Raw genomic sequence first — 19,862 nt, forward strand, 5'->3', positions numbered from 1 at the left:
TAACTCTACTTTACAACATAGAATATAAACTGATATTTCAGTGTACATTGCTCAATGTTTTAAATTTGATTTAATTTCTTTCCTTATAATTACAAGATTCTTATCAGAAAGGACTCACATTTCTTTATAAAGATCTGACTGGACTTTTATGGACACAGGAATAAAAAGCTCAACACAGATCTAAATATAACAATGAAAGCTCTATGACTACATGGCAAGCTTTATTTTATTGGCAGCTCATTTTTAAAATGACTTTGATCACATTTATTGACCAAACATGCTTTCTAACAAAAATAAGAAGCGAAAAATTATCTACATTCCTCATTTCCATTCTCAATTTTTCATGACAGTACATTTCATCAGTAAGACAGGTTGGGGTTTGATGGGACATTTAAAAAGAACATGTTTCCCAGTTCTATCAAATATGTGAACTAATAACAATTTTATTCTTTTATGATAAATTTGCACTAGTCGTTCATGTGTAAAATGTAGATCAAGATGACTGTTTTGTGGACCGTTGCTAATTTCTAAGACAAAACAACTCTGTTGGGAAGGGAGATATCAGTACCAGCATCAATTGTCAATAAAACATTGCCACATTCAATTCATATAGTTCACTAACCATTGGGGGGGGTATCACTGATATAATAAGCCATGATATTGTACAGCACACTTATTCAAATGATCAATCAAAATTTATATAAAGCAACAGCCTATATTTCTTATGAACAGCTCCTTTATTCCATTTTCACATGGAAATTCTTTTGAATAATAGTAACAATAATAAATCAAGACTTTTTTTCAGATTAAAATAACTTGGGTCTAATCTCTTTACCGCTATTAACAACATGCATGGCACGATTATCATGAATTAAAACAAAAGTGAAAGTTCATAAAATGTTACCCTCCTTTTTCGTATCTTAACATACAATATATTCAACAAACAATAAGTGGGTGAAACTTGCAATACTTATGTAGCACTTTATGGCTTTGAGAAACAACAGGTCCAAATTATTGTAAAATAATTCAGGACATTTAGAGAGTTCTGTGCTGGACACAACTTAATGAATTTAGATATAGACTATGTAAAGTTTAACAACTTTTGTGAGAAAACATTAAGCATTAATTAAAATGTTACTATACAAATATACAATGGATTAAAGTAGGAATTTCTGAATTTGTTCTATTTATATCTAGTACAAGACACCATTGCAAAGTTATTCAGCTGTCTGAGTTACGTACAATACTATTCAATGTTAGTACATATTGTAATTCATGTAGTCCATGGTAATTCAAGAACAATCAAACTTATAAAAATATACAAGTTTTCTGCAGGGTGCCAGTTCCTTTGGGTATCTTTTGAGAACAAATTTCTAATAACAGGTCCCTAGTTTATACTTAAGTTATCGTTTGAGAACATTGTGACAAAAGACTCAAAACCTGATCTACTCATGTGGAATTCTTAGAGATTCTAATACACTTAATAATGAGATATACTAATGCCCTGTATAGAACACACACATAATCAGTCAGGAATTTTTACTGTTTTTCAGATGGTGCTGTTTATTTATAGCATGACCTAAAGTAAAATTTACTTGCAATTATGACCTGTTATATGGTAAATTCTCCAACAAACAGGCCATCATTAACATGAATTTATTATTTTACAGTGAATTTCATATTGATCATCTTGCACCTTTTAGGGCTGTTCCAGAAAATACTATGTCCCCCCCAGGGACGGCACTTTTTTTAAATATTATGTGGGTGGTTGTATTTGAAATACCAAAATGCAAAGGGAGTGCTGTTCTAATTAAATTTTATTTCTGTGGGTGGTGGGGGTTAAAAAAAAGTGCCGTCCCTGGGGGGGACATAGTATTTTCTGGAACAGCCCTTAGAACATAGAGAAACAAATAAGCTGCATCGCAAAGAAATCAACCTTATGCAAGTGCACGTCTACATGTATGTGCTTATAACTTTGATAAATTTTGGAATATTCAAATTTGAAATATTAGATGAATTTTGGTTTGTTTTGTCTGTCTAGGGTTCTTATAACAACTCAATTTTCTAAAAGTAAGAGATTTTTTCAGCCCAACATAGGTTTACATATCGTGACATGTATTGGTATACTTTTGCATAAGGTCGATTCTATGCCACGCAGCTCAAATGTTCCCTAACATTTAAATCAATTCACAAATACTAAATGAATCAAAAACAGAAAGACTCCTGACAACATTAGAATTACAAGCACCATAATATGAGTGAGAGGTATAATACAAGATATATTTATATATATATAATATGCACTTTTGTTAGGATGTGTTAGTACTTCCAAATATTTGGAGGAAGAAAAACAATGAAATAAAGATATAGTAAAACTATTGGTATGGTAAAAGCAAAAATTTTGTTTGTTACATTGAAAAAGTGAAATTATGTGGAGATATCAAGGGAATTTCAATATAAGATTCCTTAGTGCTATTCCATCAAAATGTATTTGGGAGGGTCAGAAGGGACTTTCAAAATATCACTACAACCAAGAACAATTTTTTTAGATAATTTTGGATAATGGTAATACCAGTAAACACATACTGAAAAAAGACCCACGATCCACATCCAAAAATTAAACTTCCCTTCCTATCCCCACATACATTTGAATGGAATAGCCCTTATCTATCAATAAGATTCCTCATCAATCAGAGATAGATTTATAATGAGTTCTTGACAAAATATATTACATACTAGGCAGTGACGTCAATCAACCAATTATAATTTTATAGATGTCCAATCTGAAGTAATGCTCTTTAATTTTATCATCTGACTCAAAACTCTTGTTTTACCAAAATATTCAATTATGTACAAGAAAGGTGTTTTTTAAATAAAGATAATAAGCAAGCGTAACAATCGGCAAGTATATTCAAATTAAATCAAACCTTAAGTCTCTGATATGAATATGAACATGTAATCCAATCACAAATATAACAATGTAATAACTGTTCACAACAAGGAATGTCTTATACTGTTAACATTTGAATGCATCTGAAGTATTGGGATTTTTTTTTGTAAAAAAAGAACTAAAAAAATTGCCTAGATAATACATATTTTATCAATGCATTGAATGCCTATACAAGTCTGCAATCAAATTTGAACCTTTCAGTATAAATAATGTAATTTTTTGTAGAAAGATTATTTTTGAAAAGAGCACCTGTATTATTAATTTAATAAAAATTTTCCCAGTAATTGAAACAGTAGCAAACTTTCTGTTTTTTAAAGGGCAGAGTTAATTGTAAAGGTCTTGATTAACAGTGAATGAAGAGTTAAGCTATTATACTTCCGTTCATTTATTGTAAAAAAAAAAAAAAAAAATTTTACTTATAAATTTGCAATAAAAATTTGTTATTCAAGTGAGCAGATCAGTGTCACTTGTTCAACAGATATTTATACCTTTCAGATCAACTTAAAACCTTTGGGATATCCTTAGTTTTTCTAATTTATGTGTATTAAAGATCTATTTTTAAGATAAAAATACATAAAAATTTTAATACTTTCAACAACTTTTATATTCTATATATAAATTTCATAAAAAAATGTAAAAAAAATGACAAAGAAAATAGCTACTGGTAAACTTGAAAATCTAATGATCTTCACTAATGCATAGCAAATAAAAAATACCATATAAGAAAAATCTATGAATAATTAATTTGATCTACTGCATGCTATAAATATTGAGAACCATATACTGCCTTCACTACAGTAATAAATTAAACATAGATATGTATAGCTGACATTAAACTGGTCAGTCCAAAAGTCTTCTTCATGGCAAATTGATAGAAAGTGAATATGGTGCAATGATATATAAAACCTTGTGAATTTGGAAGTTTGAATGAGATAAATCTCTTAATTTAACATACAAATAAATGGCACATAGAACAAGAGAATTATTATATATTTTTGTGCTTAACGCAGTATATGAAATATGATGGTTTAGATGTTATATGTTTGTTTCAGATGTTTCTAGAAGTCAAAACAGTTGCACCGGCAAAATATTATGATGGGGCAAATAGAAAGTCTTTAATGTTGATATTTAATAGGAATTCATCAGGGAATAACAGAGCTTTACCAGAGTTCAAAATCCCATTTAAACATAGTCTCACCCCTGCCAATCAATGAATGCCTTCCAGTTGCAAGTTGGTGATAAAAAATTTAATTCATAGGAAAAAAATTGTCATTTTAGTTGAGGTTCCATCAATTCACTTATATTCTTTCAAAATAATATGTATGCTTGCTCAGAAAGTGATCTAGTGGTCAAAAGGTTATATTCCTCGTAAATGCTTTTCTTGTGAACTTTTTTACCAACGCTTGTGTTCTACCATGTAAAGTTCTAGAGGTCAGAGGACTTCCACTGAACAGAGGACGACCTTGCTGGACAGATGAATCAGACTGTACCAGCTGGTTTAACAAGAGACGACCTTGAACTGACCAGTTACTAAGATAATAATGATAATGTATCTACAGCTACACATGCGATTCATTGACTAATTTCTTAATGCGTTCTATTTCCACTTGAGTACTGAGTCGAATCTTCTTTTCTTCATCCACTTCGTTAATAAGGTCTCTCAGCTTTCTATTACTGCTAGCTTTAAGTGAGTCTAATTCATGTCGTATTTTTTCGTTATCATGTTTAAGTTCTTCAAATGCTGTTTTTGATACTGTGTTTAATTTGAGGTTATGTATTTCTTTCTTAAGATCCTCTATGGCTGTGTGAAGACTTGTGAGAGCTGCAAAATAAATACACATTTTACTGAATTAAATTATATACTGTGACAATGTTCCACTTTCACTAAGAAAGTTTTGAAAACAATTATGTTGCACAATAATACTATAGCTTAATAACCTTTTCCCACAAGACAAATTTTCAAATAGGCACTCATTCCACATCTTTTTATTTCTATCTACATATATTTTTGAGTTAAGAAAACTTCTCATTTTAAACTTTGGAAAGTCAGTAAAAACAAGAATGTGTCCACAGTACACGGATGCCCCACTCGCACTATCATTTTCTATGTTTAGTGGACCGTGAAATTGGAATAAATTCTCTAATTTGGTATTAAAATTAGAATGATCTTATCAAAGGGAACATGTATACTAAGTTTCAAGTTGAATGGACTTCAACTTCATCAAAAACTACCTTGACCAAAAACTTAAACCTGAAGCGGGACAGACGGACGGACGAACGAACGGACAGACAGATGGACGAACGAACAGACAGACGAACGGACGCACAGACCAGAAAACATAATGCCCCTCTACTATCGTAGGTGGGGCATAAAAATTAAAGAGAATGGATATTTCAAAACAGAAAATTCTTTGGCTGTTCATTTAATTCTCTGAATAGCTATTTACTAAGGTAGATGACTCGTATACACTTTTGGTATTTCTGGAAAACAATTTTCAAAGTTGATGAAAGTTTCCTATCCAAAATTGGACAGATGGACGTAGTTGAGTGGTTACTTGAACTGCTTTCGATGTGGTCTCCAAGATAAAAAGGGCAAACAAAATAGTTTTATATTTACAATGAAAGATTGGTAACTTATGACTTCAAGTTTATATATTTCTAACCTGCTGCAGGTACTGTCGCTGTGACTGCTGGGCTTGGTTCAGGAGGTCGTGTTGGGGGAAGACTTGGTCCTCCTTTATGGTTATCTGTTGGTTGTGAATAACTTGGCCTATCTTTATGGATATCCGTGTGACTTGGCCTATCTTTGTGGATATCTGTGTGACTTGGCCTATCTTTATGGATATCTGTGTGACTTGGCCCTCCTTTATGTATATCTGAATGACTTGGTCCTCCTTTATGTATATCTGAATGACTTGGCCCTCCTTTATGGATGTCTGTATCTTTAACATGAGACTTGGAATGTAGAGTTTTATCCTCCTTCAACCAATGAGTATCCTTAACATCACCATTTCTTTCTTCCTCCTGTTTAATAGAATACTTTAGTCAATACTCAAATATACATAATCATCATTATTTTATAGTCTTTTTACTTGTACTGTGATACATTTTTCTTTCATGCAACCCTTGTTCCGACTATTAAGTAAATTTGATTTAATATCAAGTTTAAAATTAATAAGTTGATGCCACAGAATGTAACCTGTTTTTTTTACTTGAAAAGAGCAGCATTTTGTTCTAGTATTGGTTAGACAATTTACATTAACCAATAGTTTCTACAATTATTGATTATGGTTAAACAAGAGACATTCCAGCCATGGCTGAATGATGGTATATAACTGGCCATGACCGTATGATGACCCACCAATAGATATTCACACAAAAGAACTTTCATGATATTTGAGTTTACCCACTTTTTTTTCACGGGGTTCACAATATTTGAGTTGACCCATTGTTTATGTTGGGATTCCAGTTGGTCAATGTTTAGTTTTCTATGTAATGTTTAAAGGTTTTTTATCTTTTCCCCATGATCTCTTCTAATCTTGCATGGTCATTTTCAATAATCCCTGTTGCTATGTTACCTAAAATTTTGCCCATATCTTCTTTTAATAGACTATAATAGTTACTTATTACCAATATTTTTGCACTTCTAGCTAAATCTTATCTCTAATGTGGATTCATTATCATTCATTGGATATCAATTTTTGTGGATTTGGTACGTAAATGTGAAGCAAGAATTTAAATGTTCAACGAATTATATATTTTCTATAGACTTATATGCAGACTTAAGCAAAACAACAAAATAAAATATCCAGGAATATGAATTTTACCTAATTCCAAGATATTAAATGAATTCACATTAAATGAAAACTCTGTTTAAGCCATACTAGCAGATATTAAATCTGTAAAGATTGTGTGTGTGTTAGTTAAAATCTGTATATTATCTGTGCTGTAAAATCTATCAGTGCAAATGATTACCTGGCTAATAGTAAACATAAAGACAATATCCACTTAAAAAGTTTTCAATTATTAAATAACCTAAAAACAATTTAAGGGTTCTGCAGAACCCAGTGTCTCCCCTACTTTTACTGTAAATTGCAGGCTCAATAAAAATGAGGAAAAAAATTAATAAAAATATTCCTCTTGATACTATATTTTGATTGTAAGAAGCTTCTGTCCAAGTTTGGTAAAAATCCAGGATAGTTTATGAATCTAATAATGTTTTAAAAACTTTAACTGCAGACTGTATGTAATGTTAACTGGAAGAAAATCTAAGTCCATTTAAAAGTAAAATACGGAAAAAATGGATTTATTTTCTTACAAAATTTACTTCTGGATACTATCTTATGATCATAAACAAGCTTCTGTCCAAGTTTGGTACAAACCCAGGATAGTTTAAGAAAGTTATTAAAATTCTAAAAACTTTAACCACAGAGTGAATGTAATGTTTCCTTGCAGAAAAAACTAAGTCCATTTATAAGTAAAATACGGAAAAAATGGAATTTTATTTTTACAAAATTTACTTCTAGATACTATCAAATGATCATAAACAAGCTTCTGCCCAAGTTTAGTAGATATCCAGTAAAGTTTAAGAAGGTTATTAAAGTTTCAAAAACTTTAACCACAGAGTGAATATTTGTGGCTGACGCCGCTGACGGAATGTAGGATCGCTTAGTCTCGCTTTTTCAACTAAAGTCGAAGGCTCGACAAAAACCTACAAACTGTTCCCTTTTGAATTTTTAATACAGTTCACCTTTTTGAATAAGACTCTTTTTTTGGTGTTTGAATAACCTTCCCCCTGTTTTCTCACCCCACACATGTTATAACACATTAAAATTAAAGGATACACATGTATATGAAACCATTGTTAACCCTTTCCTCCATGGATTTTTTTTTAATATACTTGATTCACATAGGATTTTTTTCAGTTAAAAAAAAAATCATCAGTTTTTAAGTGTTAATGCATTGTGAAAACCAATATTTTATCAATGAAATTCAAGTCAAATGATTCTCATGAATATCCTTTTTATATTGGATACAATTTTTTTTAAGTCTGATGCAGAAATTTTGTAGTCAAAGCATTTCAACTGAGGTACTACACAGGCGTCAAAAGGCGTCATTATGGAGGAAAGGGTTAATAAACCTCCCTAATATTCATTATTTTCAATAGTCATGGTATTTTGATAATAAAATTTCTTTCTTAAAGCAGATCATACTTCCTTGTCATGATTGAAATTTGTAATATTACTAAATGTCACAATAAAACTTACAATCTACAACTTTAAATAAAACTGTACTCTAAAATCTACAGTGTTGCCCTGCCATTTATTGATGATAATGATTATCTGCTTATTGAACAGATAGAAAACAAAAGCTAAAATGTCATAGCAGATCTAAAGATAGAAGAGAAGCTAAGGCTAGCTGCATTCTCACCGTGATAGTACGGAAAACTTTACTCCCCTAAAGTTAGTCAAGAAACATAGTTACAGGTTGTAGATAAAAACTTTTACAGCTTATAACTATTTAGTTCATAAAATTCCAAATTATCTATTTTTCAGGATTTTATAAACATAATAGAAAAGATTGTATTAAGTTGACAATACTTTTAATCTACACTGCATAGAATGGTGTCACCTTAAAGAAATTATTTCATTTGCTACAATTTTCCTGTACTGCCAAGAAGGTCTAGTAGAATTATAAATGTTAAAGGTTCATTGTTAATCAGGTTCACATAGATCAGATTTTATGTCAGGTGTTATCACATTCCTAGAAATTTGTATCTTAGTTTCAGACAAAATAGCAATCAGACTGATATATATTCTCAATAGGTTGAACATGGAATTGAAAATATTAGTATCATTTTGTTAAAAGTTCTATCTAGGTGAAAAATTACCTCGCTTTCAACATTTGTTTCAATGTCAGTGTGCTATAAAATACCCATAAATCCATTGAAATGTGTGGTTTTGTAAACAAGTGAGCTCTTGCTACCAAGGGTTGTTGATTTAAACAGGTAACATTAGTGAGGTGATGGGCTAGTGAATTGTGGCCATGATGACTAGGTTGGTACTTTAAAGTATGATTTGAAATATGAAACATGGGTATCTGATGGTTTATTTTTAAGGCAGTGAAAATATAAATAAGAAGATGTGGTATGAGTGCCAAGTCACAATTTATAACAAGAATGTGTCCCAAGTACACAGATACCCCACTTGCACTATTATTTTCTAAATTCTATGTTCAGTGGACTGTGAAATTGGGATAAAATTTCTAATTTGGCATTAAAATTAGAAAGATAATATCATAGGGAACATGTGTACTAAGTTTCAAGTTGATTGGACTTCAACTTCATCAAAAACTACCTTGACTAAAAACTTTAACCTGAAGCGGGACAAACGATTGGACAGATGAACGAACTGACCCACAGACCAGAAAACATAATGCCCCTCTACTATCATAGGTGGGGCATACAATTTATATAGGTCAAAGTAAGACCTTTAACATGGAGCCTTGGCTCACACAGAACAGCAAGCTATATAAAAGGGCTCCAAAATGACTAGTGTACAGTGGAGGATTCAGAACTTTTCATAAAGGGCTTCAGTGGTGCCCTATATAATCAACCAAATTTTTCCCACAAAAGGGGCTCCAAGCCTGGATCGGCCTATGGTATAAAACAATTCACACAGGAATTTTGATAGTATATAAATGATTCACATTACTTACACATTTTTTTTTTAACACAAGTAAACAAGTTTTTTTTTAACTGGGTAGGCTTTCTTTTACTGTGCAGCTGAATTTATATTAACGTGGGTAATACCTCAGTCCCACTAGGCAATGATCACACTACAATCTGTGAAAAAAATTAAAACTTGAGTGCAATCGTGTAGATCACAGTCAGGTTGATCACAGCCGTGGTGGGGTCTTCAAGATAGTGGTGAGCGTGGCCAACTTTGAACATGTTCAAAACAATTATGGTGTGGTTGTGACGAAATCAGGTCATAGTAGAAGCCTGAGAAAGTGTTTTAATCGTAGCGGGATTGTTTTAGAAGCGTAAAGAGGACGTAGTATCATCGTGAAAACAACGAAAATTTACATTTTCATGCCGCTCATACCATGACCCCATCACAATCTGAATAAATTTAAGAACGCAGTGTGCGTGGTGCGATCGTGGTCTAGTGGGACTGGGCCTTAATAACCGTAATCCTAAATCTGCTTTAAAAATTATTCTTAATTTTACATTTTTATTATTCCAAATTCTTTATTTGCATCCTAGTCTTATCTTGATAAAGTTTTAAAAGAATTTTCTATTAAAACAGAAAAATACTAACATTCTAAAGTGATTTTATTTCCAAGTGAGAGAAAAGAACTCAAAAGACTATATTCCATTCAAACATGTATTGTCCAGAGACTAGAGTAGGTACTCTAAACATGGAATATTTACATTTACAAATTATGTTATCTTTTCTCAAACATTACATTCTTATAAGATTGATAAATAATTGTTGGCATAATGTACAGTGGCAAATATTTCATGCATATTCATAAAATTTGAACCTAATTTGCTAGTGAATGTATGTTGAAAAGGTCAATTACACTATTGTAATGCAATCTATTAAAATCACACAAATTACATTTCACTTGATCAGAAAGGTGTCTCACTAAATTATGTATGGATAAATGTATTTTATTAGATATATATGATTTAAGAGTGACTGTGTTTGAATGGAATAGTCTAGTAATAGAAGTAAGTAGCATGAGCTATATACCTTGACAGTCTTGGTAATTCCCTGAGACTATAAATAGAACAATGTATTGTCACATGATGATACGATGTATGTATAATGATCACACTAGGTAATTGTATGATTACATTATGTATATGTCTTTCATGGAAACAGTAAATGATTGGTCAAGAGATTACACGATTCGACAGATGATGTTTCATACCATGATAAATGTCAACTGCAAATGTTTAATGTCCAAAGCAATAGGGCTAGTATGAGATTTGTGCAGTCAAGATAATTCAATGCATTTTAGGGTAATTCATTAAAAGCAAACAAAAGCAAAATAAAACCTATTTGTTTACTATAAACACAGACAAGTTAGCAAGAACATTCACTAAAACTTATGTTTAAACTTAAGTATTTATGTGTAAAGTATAAATGCATAATCCCTAATGTCAGCTTATATCTATATATAAAATGTAAAAATATGATTGTATAATCAAGTACACCTAGGTATTTATTGACTTGTAAATCTAGGACACATAATGACATAAAAATTAAACAGCTATAACACTCAACAGAAAAAAAATAAACATAAAAACCTATAGAATGTCTCGGGAAGAAGTTTTCAATATACTTTTGATTTAGCTATAAGACTTTTATAAATAATACAACTAGAAAGTTATGAAATGATTTGAATTTTTTTTTATTTAGTCCAGGGAAATCTACAAATTAAACCTTTGTCAAATGATAGGAAACTAAAAAAAAACACCACAAAAAGCAATTGTTTTGAGAGACTTTTTGTTTTTAGTTATACATACCGTATGGTTAAAGACTTGTGATGGAGGTCGTTTAGAAGGACCTTTTGGTCGACTCGCTGTCAGATGTGTAAGTTTATCAGACGAGGCCTGTATTTCATCAAATTGACCTGAAATAGAAATAATTTGATCGTCCTTTTTCATTTTTGTAACATTTCCTGAACTAAAGGGGAGAAGTACTTTTTTTTACAGAAAATTTCATACATACTCCAAGCATCCTTTACAATAAAATGTTTATACATTACATAAGGATACTCAAGGATTGCATGCTTCCTAAACTGAACTATCAGATTCAAATTGAAGTAAAGTACAAAATAAATCTTTATTTAGAATTTAAGAATCTTTATAAAGTACAAGGTTGTTGTTGTGCACATCTAGTTGCAATGTCTTTCATATTTAGTTTTTATCAAGATTTTAAGGCTGACAAAATAAAAAAAAAGTGCATTCTTTTTTTAATAAGTAATCAGTGAAAATCTAAAGAAAAATGTTAACATCGATATTATCTATATAAAAAAGTGTTATGGTTACTTGTGTAGTTGGTTTTAGCAGGCACACTATAACTGCAAAGAAAAAACTATCTGAAAAGTGGTAAAAAAAATAATTCATGACAAAGATATATTTCAATTGTCTTTTATAGGACATTATTCTTTTAAAAATTTGTCTTTTTTTTTTTTTACATTATTAGGAGTGTTCCTGGTGTAATCCTTATAAAATGTATAAGGTTTTTTTCCCCAAATTCAGTCAGCAATGGGTGCTATAAACAGTTTCGTATAAAAAACTAGGGGTTATTCCCCAACTAAAAATAGACATGGAGGGAAGTCCCTTTTTATCAACATAATCGGTGAAAAAGTATCATGTTTTTTGTAATTGGTTGTAAAGATATGTTAATTAACTTCAATTAAGGTGGTACCCAACACTTTCACTAAAATTAATTTGGCTCGTTTAATTTTCCTAAAAGTTTGTCAAATTATTTACTTTGATCCTTTAACAAAAATATAAAAATTTCAAAAATTTTGAACCAACCGTTTTGTCAGAAAAATTACACTGGTTACATAGCAGTTTGACAAACACCAATTTTGATCATTGAGAAGCTTAATATTCCTTTTCCAACACAACGTAATTAAAACGTTTAGTTAACTTTACAGAGTTATCTCCCTGTAGTGTTAGGTACCACCTTAAAGCAGGTTGAATGATTAAAATGATTTAAAAAAATAGATTAAATATACATGTTTTGAGGGGAGACATCACTGTAAACAGTCTGTTTTTTTGGCAGTGTTAATTGAAAACTTATTTGCAGCCACTGTAGCTCTTTTCGGAGCAGGCGAACGTACCCTGAAGCATGAATTTTTTGAAAGACCAGGTAAAAATCTATGAAATTCATTCATTTTGAATATGAAAAATGTGCAGGTATCATGTCTTCAGGGGTGTGCACATGACCTGATTTCAGGTTTTTTAAGCTTAAATTAGGCAATGTTTTTCCCAGTTTCTCTGGATAAAACTTTTTTATACTATTAAAAGTACACTTTTTTTTTATTCCATTATAAACTAGAGAACATTCTGATTCCAGTGATATCTAGTTTTATACAAGAATCTTTATTAATCAGTCCACCACTAAGGGTCACTTATACATGGTCCCTCAAAATATGACGTCATAGAAAAAAATTGTTGATTGCACCCAAATGCTACAGTGAGGAACTACAATATGTTTATAAAAGGGGAAGTAACTCTACATCTATGACTCAAGGGAAGTAAATGTTACAAATACTGATGATGAATAACCTGTGTGTTTTTTCTCCTCTGTATCTTTAGTTGGTTCCTCCTTTGTTATTGTGGGGGGTGGTAGCTTGTGCTCTGTTTGTGATGTGGGTCGTGGGGGGTCTGGTTTTGCTGGTTTACGGAGCAGTGGTGGAGGTACAGAAGGTTTCTTGCTGGGTAATGCCGGAGGTGCAGATTTTTCAACGCTTGGTAAATCTACAAAGTCAACTCATTAGTATGAATCTATAATGTTAATAACTTGTTAGTATAAACAACTAAGTGTAGTACTAGTGTGTGGAAAATATATTAGGATCTTTAACAGGCTTAAATTTAATCAATTGTATCATTCTTTTTAATTTACAACAATATATTTTTGATATTTTACAACATTTTACTTGAAATGTATATTTCAATAGACATGTACATATATCTTGTTTATTTCTCGGTCAAGTTCAAAGATTGAAAGATATTAAAATCAATTGCAACTGGCATATGAATGGTTTCTCAGAAAAGGGCTAACATTGGTCTTATACCAAAAGTGTAGAAAGTATTATGCAAAGATGTAGTCAAACTTTAATAAATTTACAATCCTAGCTGTAACTGAACAACTTATAAATTATATGTTCAAATATTTCAATCATTAATTCACTACAAAAAAGTGCAAACTATTTGTGCTAAAAGACCATAAAACCTACCTTCTTTCTCTTTTTTAACATGTTTGTCTGTGTGATGAGGTGCCTCTGGAGCAGCTGTTTTCTCAGGTAATTTTACACTCGCCTGAGCTAATGATGGGGTTGTGGTAGGGGGTGGAGGCTTCTTTGGACGTGGCTGAAAATAAATCAAAGATAAACTATATTGTAGAGACTGTAAAGTCTTGTTCCCCTTGTCTTCACTAATGAACAGTAATATAATCCTTCATCAGAGCCTTGATAACAGAAATACCTACCTTTATTCATATCACTGAGCTTATGATGAATGTGATTTTATGAATTCTAAACATATAAAATTAATTGGATGGGGAATTGGTCAATGAGACACAGATCATGCAGATGATGCCCCAGCTTTACCTTACATATAACATTATTAAGGCACATAACTCAAGAACTGTTAAAGTGACGCTACCCAAATTTGTACTTCATCTGAGGTTTGTGGTAATATAAGCATTGTCCATAAGTTTCATAACATTTCCATGAGGCAAACTTAAGTTAGAGAACGGAAATAAAAATTTCAGCTATTGTGATGGGGCAAACAGTAAAAGTGATGCCACTAAAATTCAAATTTGATCTGTGTTTTGAAGTAATCATAAGTTTCATGATATTTGGTTAAGGCAAATTTATGTTAGAGAACAGAATGAAAAATTCATCAATTTCACTGATAGTATTAATACAAATTGACAAGATTTAACATTATTTTCATTCTTATAGATTTTAAAAATATTTAACATGTTGAATAAGGACATATTTCTTGTGGTCAGGAAAAAGATTTGAAAATAGAAAAATTTCAAAATTTGAATGTATAATTATAGTAAAAGTGAAGAGTTATATAGATCTGATCCATATAACAAGACATGGATGGTTAGGTTTAAACTAAATATCTCTTGCTGTTCTGTAATAAAAAGTAATGAAATATCAGACTTACTTTCTTAGTCATTGTAATATGACCCTCACAGGGAATACATATATATCTGCATTAAACAATATGGAAACCCACTACACAGGGCAAAGGTCAAGTATAGGTTTATTAAGTAATAATCGATTTTAAATCATTGAAGATCATTTTGTGAGATTCACCCGTCAAGATGAAGATAATTAAATTTATTACGTATGAAAGTTTTACACAGCATGGAGGAAGCATGGACTGATAATACGAACAGATAGAATTAAGTACTGGGAAATAAGCACTTCCTCCAATTCTGAACTATGTACACACACAGGAAACTAACAAGCATCTAATACTTACACTTTTATGTTATAAACCTTGGGAGAAATTAGTGTGCAAAGTTTCAAAGTAAAATATGTATAGAATTGAAAATGGAAACAGGGCATGTTTTGTTTGTTTTCACATGGTTAAGTTGACAACAAACAGAACTTAAAGGGTTTAGGTCTGTATATGTTGGAATATGTACATACCACCTCTTACATAAAGAATTTATTAGAAAACAAAAATCTGTAATGAATTATAATAAATAAGGACATGAAAATAATTGGGAAAATACTATTTTCTTTATTTTCATCAATTACTTCCTTCATGCATTAGCTCAGTGAAATCAATAATTACTGGGACCTTAAGAATCTCATTTATAATATGTAAATAGTAAATACACAACCAAAGCTAAAGGAAAATCATGATGGATACTAAAAAGGCCAAAATTTATAAGCAAACTTTTGAAAACTAAATATAACTTTTAAGTGTAGAGAGAGTTTATCCCATTGTGTATAATAGAAGGGTACTGGACAAAGAACAGTGATTCAGACATATAAAACCAGGTACGAGCACTAGATGCCTTAATATAAAAATATAAAAGCCATAAAAAAGATTTTTTTGTTTGCCCTATCCTTACCTACCCCTAAAAAAATAGTTGCCTACTCCCAATCTTTTATTGTCCTGATTTCAAGTCTTTTGCTATTTACTTGACTTAGACAGACCTACTCCAATGGTCTTTTAATTTTCATTGGATATTTATTCCAGTAAACATTGGACATTACTTATGGACGTAATCTTCAATAATACTGGAGTAGGTCTATAAATCTGTTATCCCTGAGGACATGAAAATGAAAAGACTAAAGCAACTTTGTAGTCATTGGTAGTAGTAAATTTTTAAATGTGCAAAATTAATAGAATTAATAATACGTTACACCTTCTCTTAAAATAGCTAATCTTGTGTTTATCAAAGCAGCTGTACCAGCTATACCTCTTAAGTCAGAATTAATATATCATCTTATTCCTTGGGTAGCTACCACTCTAACCTCAAACCTTCCATAGTATGCTGGTACACTACATGTATCTGCGGCAAGCTAGGCTATACCATAACGGTAATATAATATGTTTATCAGTCCACAGTTTAAATGTAATACTCCATTTAAACTGATTTTCAATCTTCTTCTCTGTTTTTTAACATGCTTGTGTAATATCACCTGGAGCTTTTTCAAGAATAGTATAAAGTGCATTGTAGATTTTGTTAGTACCATGACCCAGGACCATACAAACTAAGCCAACAACATCTATTACAGAGCATGCTATGATTAGGGTGACAACAAACATAACATACTTGTGGTTCACTTTTGGGAAGAAACTTCGGTCTTAAAACTTTGTCAGTACCAAACTGAAATATCAAAATGTTACATGCAAAATATTTATAAAACTCTCCAGAGCAGTGCCAAACTTTCACACAATTGAAGCTTGTTAGGACTAGGCTGAAGTTTTGTAATTTTTGGCAGGAATATCTTCATTCTAACTTCTTTTGTTTAATAAATATTTAGTTCAATTGACCTTTAATATTTTTTACCCTTTTACTTTTTGACTGCAAGTTTTACTTTGTTGGCTTCACTGCATACATGAGGACTTTTTTTCAGCAAATCTTCAAATGAGTTGTGTAATCTATTTCAAATAAGTTTTTTTGGTTTTATGTTGGGTTTATGAAATAAAGCATTGAAGTTGCTTGTACAGTAAATCTGCTGTGTTTCCCTTCATGAATAAACAATCATCCAAAACATATATTCCCAATCATAAATACAAGAGCTTTTAAAGTTCTTTGTACCTTTAGCTTTCTACAGATTTTGTTTAAGCTAATATCAGTTTAAGATTCAAAAGGCTATAGAAAGAGAAAAATGCCTGACATTGATATTTTATTTTTAAATAGTCATACTAATGTGAAAGGTAGACAATTTATGTTTTCTAAATGGCTAATGTTTGTATGTGAATGTCCTAGCCTACTCATTCAGCCTATGAGTTACTGTTGGTATGTGCTAGCCTACTCATTCAGCCTATGAGTTACTGTTGGTATGTCCTAGCCTACTCATTCAGCCTATGAGTTACTGTTGGTATGTGCTAGCCTACTCATTCAGCCTATAAGTTACTGTTGGTATGTCCTAGCCTACTCATTCAGCCTATGAGTTACTGTTGGTATGTCCTAGCCTACACAATTAGCTAATGATTACAGATGAAATGAGTAAGATTATACTGATGACAACAGTCCAATAAATAACAATAGAATGGTCCAGTTAATCAGCAAGTAAAATAAGCAGTTCATACCAGTTATTACAGCAAACTCTCAAGTAAGAGAAACAGAAACAAGATAACAATTACCTCATCAGTGTGCATCAACTCCACAAAGTTGTCAGGGAACACACCTATCTTCCCGTTTAACTCCCCTTTCCACCAGCCTGGATCCTCCTCCTCTTTACTGATGATGTTCACAACATCTCCAATCTTTAACGCCAGTTCATCCTCGTTATCAGCATCGTAAGAATGTCGTACTATGGCTTTCTCTGGAAATATAAGATAAGGGACACTGTAGGTCATAGTGTAACTGTATTGATCAATACTTCCAACATACATGTACATGTAGTTCTATATTGGTATTCATCAATAGCTCATTAGGCAAATACATGTAGTACAAATATATAGTATAAAGGTCAGCATATGTAATTGACTAGAATTACTCATTAGGGTGTAAATACTATTATAATGAGGGTCTGAGGGGAACTTCAGAGGTTATTGATTTCAATAGTGCAGATCAAAGGAAATAGTTTGTAATGGTTATTTCAGGGTATTAAAATGCAAGAGGCAAAGTAGAACTGACTTATGCTTATTATACATGTAAATTAATGTCAACATGACCAGCTATTCTTAGTTTTCACATGTCTTGTACTGTTCCCTCCCAAGAATCATACAAGGAGGAAAGGTTGCTTATGGAGAGGATTAATATTATTAGGGTTCTGATTTGTAAGGCAGCTAACAGTAGCTGTTGATTTAACCTCCCACACCAGAAACAATTTGCCATATATGTAACCTTCAACCTAAAGAAGACATGGAATAGGATCCCAGTTACAGGATTCCTGTCCGGTACCCACAAAATTCTTATTCAGGGAATACAAAATCTGCCCATCAATTTGGATAAAATTGCATTGAAGTAATGGGGGAAATAAATGGGCCCCCGTTCCATGTTAGCAATGGAATGTTTAAGGTCATGAGAAATAAATTCCTTATCAATTAGAACAGAGGATATATTATGACATGTTTATATGAAAGGATAATAAAATGATATAATACAATAAGAGGGTCAAGGACACCAATACCGACTTCCTGGTTTGTAAATGCAGTACAAAATCCTTTCCTCTTTCTAATTATTCAAGTCATGCATTTATATCCTTAGTTCTGCAGAAATTCATAAGTCTACAGTTTATTTTTTTTCTACGAAAAAGACTATAACTAAGTCAAGGTCAAGGGTGGAACTTCCTAAGCCCTTTAGTAATATTTAGAAAATGAAGCAAGTTGATAAATTGATTTAAGCAAAGATGTATGTTTATCTACCAAGTAATGAATAAAGAGTTTATGGGTGAGCATCAATGATACAGCAATCTGGCAACATATCTTCACAAAACTAGACATCTAGAGACCATTGGGTGTTCAAAAAGAGACAAACTGGGATACTAATTAGTGAGCAATCTCATAAATTGTGCAGTCTTAACGCAGTAGTGAAAAAATTGAATGCAGTCCCTAAATATCTGACATCTACTGCTCACTTTTCCAGTTAAAATATGATTGAAGTAATTATAAAATATAACATATCTTTGGCATGAGAGTGACGATGAGACCCCATATCCTTTGATTTTCTATAAAAGGCTTATCGTCAGTTGACAATGCTTTCCTTTGGGTAATAATCTGCCTTATCAACCTCTCAAGTATGTGTTATTCATATAATATTGGAATAAAAACTGACAAACCGAAGAAAGAACATTTAATAGGTCTATAGAACACAGACCCTAAATATGTCTACAAACTTGTAAAAAGTCTTACATATATACTCTAGTAATCTTTTGCTGTTTGAAAATTATACTTTTACTTTGAAATGTATATAAAAAAATGTTGTCATTTCTTACCTGGTTTTGGTCTCATTTCTCTCAAAATATCACAGATTTCTAACTATTATATAGGATTACAGACTGATGGTTTCAAGTCTTAAACCCAATGATCAATAATCTATTTATAATATTTACTGCCAGTATTATTGTATCTTTTATAATACAATTCACTTTTAAACTCTTATCTCAAAAGTAAACACAAGAAATTCTTTCATTCAATTCAAAGATCAAGCAAGGTCATAGGTTAGGATTACTTGATCAAATTCAAACCTCTCTAAGTTTGTATATTTAAATAGTTTTAACAGATTCAATTTTTTTTTTCTTGAATGACCATGAACTATTTTATTTCATCCCATCTATTATCATAATTGACAGATATAAATAATGCAAAATAATTTATAAGTCCTAAAAGCGAAAAACAAATGATTGGATTAATTAGAAAAGTTTGGAAATTCAGAGCATCTTCATCCACTTGATATCATTTTAAATCTAAACCATTTTGGTATATTACCAAAAGCTAGAAATAATACAAATAAAC

The 19,862-nt window shown here is 31.3% G+C and overlaps 1 protein-coding gene across 8 annotated transcripts in view; it reads right to left on the reverse strand.

Moving 5' to 3' along the window:
• Positions 1-3,895: 3,895 nt before the first annotated feature.
• LOC143048726 (SH3 domain-containing kinase-binding protein 1-like) overlaps positions 3,896-19,862 on the reverse strand; it is a 39,397-nt gene continuing 23,430 nt past the window's right edge. Inside the window, exons 8-16 of one of the 8 annotated variants that reach the window (XM_076222579.1) lie at positions 17,547-17,728; positions 16,510-16,563; positions 13,937-14,069; positions 13,266-13,457; positions 11,490-11,596; positions 10,711-10,737; positions 8,381-8,407; positions 5,614-5,974; positions 3,896-4,772 (exon numbers count right to left, since the gene is read on the reverse strand). In XM_076222579.1, coding sequence (XP_076078694.1) covers positions 4,510-4,772; positions 5,614-5,974; positions 8,381-8,407; positions 10,711-10,737; positions 11,490-11,596; positions 13,266-13,457; positions 13,937-14,069; positions 16,510-16,563; positions 17,547-17,728 — 1,346 coding nt within the window. In that variant the 3' untranslated portion in view covers positions 3,896-4,509. Of the gene's footprint in view, positions 4,773-5,613; positions 5,975-8,380; positions 8,408-8,840; positions 8,874-10,710; positions 10,738-11,489; positions 11,597-13,265; positions 13,458-13,936; positions 14,070-16,509; positions 16,564-17,546; positions 17,729-19,862 lie in introns of all 8 variants that reach the window. The other 7 variants (XM_076222578.1, XM_076222582.1, XM_076222584.1 and 4 more) reach the window with 7 other exon arrangements.

Source organism: Mytilus galloprovincialis, chromosome 10 (assembly GCF_965363235.1).
Source record: "Mytilus galloprovincialis chromosome 10, xbMytGall1.hap1.1, whole genome shotgun sequence".
Classification (NCBI taxonomy): domain Eukaryota; kingdom Metazoa; phylum Mollusca; class Bivalvia; order Mytilida; family Mytilidae; genus Mytilus; species Mytilus galloprovincialis.